Here is a 6,000-nt window from a genome sequence, read left to right on the forward strand (position 1 = left end):
TCTTATTGCTTGGGCAATACGATAAGCATAGGATTGATCTGTGCTGAGATCTTTGATGACTCCTTCAGACAACGCCGGAAGGGGAGGGCCAACTTCGACCTTTGGAAAGGTTGTATTTATTTCTAGTTGTGTTGCTTCATCCAGCATGATGCCAAGGGGACCTGACCACTTGTTGTTGCTCTTTGTAGGACCATCAAGTTCCTGGATGAGATGACGAAGAGGTAGCTCGCCTGTATGTAAATCACATACAATCCAAACAAGTCTTCTTCCTAGTTTTTTCTCTAAATGCGTCATTACACCCCCCTGCCATCCGGTGTTCACTGCAGTTGAATCTCCACCAACAGCCTGCAGTGAACTGCCAAGTCCTCTCTCCTGAACCCAACATAAAATATGATCAGCAATGACCTCTGCATGTTTCTTCCCTTCTACTTCAGTTTCGGGAGCAAAGTGAAACAAAAACCGACCACCAGGCTCAGAACAGACAGAGTAGTGTTCTTCTTTGATGAGACCTGGAAACTTTCTGTTCACTCCCTCTACTTCTAGCAAAACTTTTGTGTCATCTATTCTTCCATCAAACAAAAGACAGGAGAGCCCTCCCTCGCTTAAATCTTTTTCATGCTGATCAGATATTTCCTTCATTATTTTTTCTTGTGCTCTTCTAATTTTATTATGATCTATCACCAAAGATACATCCTCTCGGCTGATGAGGCCTGCATCTATCCAAGCGGCAGTTGCAATTTCTGCAGCCTCACGAAGTCCAGCATGGTGGCGAATACTAGCTAAAGCAATGTTTGAAATATTTCTTGTGTTGTATTTCATTTTCTTTGGTAAAGGTTCAGATGGCTCTTTGGAACTATCATCTGATGTTGCTTCCTGTTCATCAGAAGAACTATCAAAGAAGTGATAAACATCTTGACACAGCTCTTCCTCTCTTTGGATGGCTTCTTCACTCTTCATTTTCTTCTTTTGTTCCCTCTCTCGGATTTGTTCTCTCTTCTTGGCATTAGCAATCTGCTTCTTTGTTTCTGAATAATCTATTGAACCCATTTGCATACTTCCTTGGCCTTCTGCCTTTGTCCTCTGTGCCTTTATAAATTCAAGCTCTAAAACAGGGATCTTCTTTTCACGAGGACAACCACAATCAATGTGGGAATTATTTTCTCTCTTACCTGAGTGAGAACAGTTGGATTCAGAACATAATTGTATGGAGCACTTGCAGGTCAAAATGTCAAACAGAGTATCAAGTGTGTGCAGAAATTCATTTTTCCTGGCCAAGTTTCCTTTACCAAGTGATGTTTCAACTGCTTTGTGCCATAATTTCGTTAGTTTTAGCTCAATAGTTCGACACTGATTAATCACAGGTGGTTTGAATAGTGCATTAGCTTTTGTCCATTGATGCAGAAGAGGGACTATCATGTCATTTATGAGTTCTTTATCTGTATAGTTCCTTCTGTCCTTTGCATTTTTTTCTCGAAGGAGTAACCCTAATCTTAGCATGTCTCTCACTGTTGGAAGTTCTGATACAGGAAGCTCCTTCCCTTTACCAACTAGCAGGCTCAAGTGGGTTGACAACTGACTTCTTGTCTTCAATTTTGACATCTTCACACTATCTGACAAATAGAAAAATATTTCAATGTTTCATAATTCAATTGTTGTTTCAAAAAATATCAATTTGTTTATCAAAAATGCTGTAACAGAAATAACATAATAATTTCTTAGAACATAATGTTTTATACAATGATATAAGTAACTGCGACAATCAATATGCCCTACTTACAATAATTAAAATGTAGAATTCGTCTGGTAGAGTAGGTGCAAGTGCAATGAGAGCAAACCACCGTCTATGATATCTAGAAGGAGAGTGAGCCGGGCGCCTTATCCTCACGCTTGGTACAAGTCAAAACAAGAATTAAACTGTCCCACACGGAGAGCCTGTTCATGTTCTGACATGCATATTGTACACAAGCTATAGAACCATAAAATACTCCATAATCCATATGCTTACATGAGATTAGTTAATATCAAGTGAATAATTCTAATCAAGTCTCATTAATTTGTTGAAATACTGATATTTGAAACTTTAAGGTATAATTGATGTAGGTGAGGGTTATTTCAATTCATTTTTGTTTGCTAATCTCAAGTTTAGACATAAAGAGGCACAATATTTTGACTACCAAATTTGATTTTTAACATGTTGACAAAATTGACACACCCTAACATAACAGTAGTGAGATCTATATCTACATCACTACAAATAACACCACCCATCACCACTATACTTAACACTATCCATCATCACTACATATAACGATATCCATCAACACTACATAATTATAACACCTTCCATCATCACTACAGATAAGAACATCTATCATCACTATACTTAACACCATTCATCATCACTATACTTAACACCATCCATCATCACTATACATAACACCATCCATCATCACTACATATAAAATCGTCCATCATCACTACATATAACACCATCCATCATCCCTACAGATCGGTAAAGTAGTTTCCGAGATTCTCGTGCGGACACACACACACACACAGACATACTTCTTTGTTTTATATACTATATAGATTAATTCTCCTCCACACCTTTCCATTTTATACCTTTTTTATTCTTCTATGTTATCTTACCCTTATTCTATGTTATTTCCTCATCCTCATCATCCTCTTCATAATCATTTCTCTCTATCCTTTCATTATTTGTATCCAATCCTTCTTCTTCAAATTCACAATCCATTCCTACACCCGTTTCGTTTTTCCATAGGTCAGCAGTTTCCCTTTTAAACCCTTTATAAAAACAATCATTATTTTCCTCTTTGTATTCTCTAAGAATTTTACCTATAGTTACAGCATACTTCTTACTTATAGCGCTCCTGATGTCTTTAGATTTTTTAAAGTATTTGTCTTATTTGCTGTGGTACTGAAGAAATATTATCCATAGACACATCTGAATAATATACACTATTTAAATAGGACAAATATAATATTAAATTGCACTCATGAACTCCAATACAATTTAAACCAGTGGTTGTTAACCTTTTTTGAGTCACGGACCCCTTTGAGAATCTGGTGAAAGCTATGGACCCCCTCCCTAGAAAAATTAACATAAGCACATAAACACAACTTTGCATGCAATGAATATACTTTATTTTATTGAAAATTCAATGCCTCATACAGTGTATGACATACACAAAGTGTGAATAAAGTAAACAATCTTAACAAAGAATTATGTTTCACACTTTTTTATGCAAAAATTAATGGCCACTCCATACAAAAATGAAATACAATCATTTTGTGCAAATAAACAAAACAAAACTTTAATTCTGCTCAAAAGTTCATTTCAATGTGAAGGTTGTTGTTTTTTGGATTGAAGATAAATGTTAAATTTTATTTGACCTTCACAGACCCCCTGAAGCCCATCCATGGACCACTTGGGGGTCCATGGACCTCAGGTTAAGAACCCATGATTTAAACTAAATGAAATTAATGCTTTCACAGGACAATTATTTTGTCTTTGAGTATTTACAAATGTTTCTGATTCGAAATTTACCAAATATATGGATTTTCCATTGGGTTTGACTACTATACCGCTCAGTGGAGTATTATAGATAATTTTCAATTCCATTTACACATCGATATTACTTTTAGTGGTGGTGGTGGTGGTGGTTTTCATAAAAGTAAAATAGTGTACAGTACTCCCAAATTAATGCGACTCACTAGACATTCGTCTTTATATTGTGGGTCTCTGTTAGAGAGGATATCCTTACATGGGAGAGGATATTTCTTTTTTCTATGGGGGTCTACGTACATCAAAACGCTCCACTTGGTGGGCTATATTAAATTTTCAACGTGGAAGTCGTTTAATTCTGTAATTAACTTTATCTGTCTCATTTTATGTATGTCATCATCGAATTCTATAATAGAAACTTTATTAACTACTTCTTGATAATTCCCACCTCCCGAAAAAAGACGACACTTTACTTCCAATAGATGAATGTCTAATTCTCTAAGAGAACTATCCACAATAATATATATTTTCATCTTGTTTACAGATCACATTTGTGGAATCCTAAGTTTCAAAGAGGGTTCAAAATTATTTGGTTCACTATGAATTATCCTATTAGTGAATTGAGATAATATAGTGTCCATATATACATTATTTTTCAACTGGTTTTCTCGAGCTGTCACCATAGAATTTAGGTGTTGGGCTTCGACGGGTAAAACACTATACGAATTATTGTCGGAGGTAACGTCTGCCAGGACGGCCTCTATCATGCTCATTACTTCTCGTTTATTATTTAATTCCACTGTACTAAAATAAATTGAGGGACTCGGAATCACTTCAACATTGTCATAATATACCGATGTATTTCTTGTTTGAGATGATGTAAGGTTGATGGTGGCTGCTGTCGATGATGACGAATGCGATGATCGTGGTGACGGTGGGCGGTATAAAAGTTGTTGGGAAAAGAATTGTTGTTGTCTTTTAGTAACTGGAATTAGCGAAGAGTTATGCAAAAAACATTTATGTTTGTGTTTCACCGGTTGTTGATATTGATGAGGATAATGAGCCTCTATTTCACCGACCGAGTTACTAACTGATTGTTCGGTTATTTGTTTAGTCTTAGTTTGTCTGTTCAACATAATGATACCGTAATCTGTATATATTCTTGTTGAAAAACGCAACCGGAATATAATAATTAAGATACCTTACCAATGTATTTATAGTAAAACAAAACAATATAAAAAACTCTCAAAAAATCATTAACCTTGCACCCTGGGAAAAAAAATATATAAGATAACAAAAACACTACCTATATTTTATTGTTTACACTGTATAGTTTTTTATTCAAGTGCCTATGGGGAGTGTTGAAAATCCTAGGCTACTTTCTCAAACGGAAGAAAAACAAGAGCTCCACAGAAAACGCAAAATTTTTTTAACAATTGGTGTTTTAATGCGGAGGCTATACTGGATGTGTTGTAGGTCCATCCGGTCGCCAAGCTAGTACGAATCATCGTTGGGCAATATGCGTTCACTGAGTCCCACGTCAATGAGGTGACAGGTGTAAGGTGAAGTGGAGGTGTCGATGATGACGTTGCCTTCGTGGAGGTCCATGTGGGCGTAACCAGCAGCGTGAAACTCAGCGAGGGCAACGCGGGTTGCGTCGCAGGCCTTCTGGCCATGGTGGACGTCAAACTTAAAACTCGTTAGAATCGAATCTAAGAGCACGCCCCGGCAGTACTGCATGACGATGGCGTTGGGCTCGGTTGTGACGCCGTACAAGAGAGGCGCGCCCCCAGCCCCGGCCAGCTCGTGTAGGACGCGGGCCTCCTTGGTGTTGGCCTCGCCGGAATGGAGGATCTTCACTACCACCTCCGTCACGTCCCCATTGCCTAGGGTGAGCTGACCATAGTGGCTCACCCCGAACGAACCGGCGCCAACATTTCGTACAAGACGAAGGCTGTCCCAGGTGAGCTGAGGTAGATCAGTTCCTCCACTGGTGGAGGTGGTGGAGCTGGAGGAGTTGTGGCAAATATTATTGAGTTGAACAAGAGAAGTCATCTTGGTCCTGTGATGGTTTTTGTCCTTCTCGAACAATTATTTATATGATTTCAAATCGAATCTTAAGGTAAACTCTGAATTTGAGGAGTAAGATACATAATGAGGTTGGAATATTGAACATAACATGGTGTTCACTCAGGATGGAATGGAGAAAGGAAACTCTCAATGTGCTCTCTGTATACATGTTGTATTGGATGTATAATGCAGCTTGGTGCTGGGAAGGCAGCATGGTTACAAGCGTGATGTAGAGAGAGCTGGTTGGTGAGGATGCTCACAGGATGACAGCTTGTGGGTCGCCATGCTCGCCAGCGGGAGAGAAGACCGCCAGGCAGGCGGAGGAGCGAGGGAAGGCCGCCAGGCAGCGGCGGAGGAGGAGGTGTTGCTGGCTGGGCAGCGACAAACAGCGTTTGTAGGAGAGA

At 38.6% G+C, this 6,000-nt stretch overlaps 1 protein-coding gene across 1 annotated transcript; it reads right to left on the reverse strand.

Moving 5' to 3' along the window:
- Window positions 1-5,020: 5,020 nt before the first annotated feature.
- On the reverse strand, window positions 5,021-5,581 carry LOC121856607 (casein kinase 1-like protein 4). Its single transcript, XM_042352242.1, has one exon. The coding sequence runs from the start codon at window positions 5,579-5,581 to the stop codon at window positions 5,021-5,023; it is 561 nt and encodes a 186-aa protein (XP_042208176.1).
- Between the last annotated feature and the right edge of the window lie 419 nt (window positions 5,582-6,000).

This window comes from Homarus americanus, unplaced genomic scaffold (genome assembly GCF_018991925.1).
Source record: "Homarus americanus isolate GMGI-L3 unplaced genomic scaffold, GMGI_Hamer_2.0 scaffold1024, whole genome shotgun sequence".
In the NCBI taxonomy this organism is placed as follows: domain Eukaryota; kingdom Metazoa; phylum Arthropoda; class Malacostraca; order Decapoda; family Nephropidae; genus Homarus; species Homarus americanus.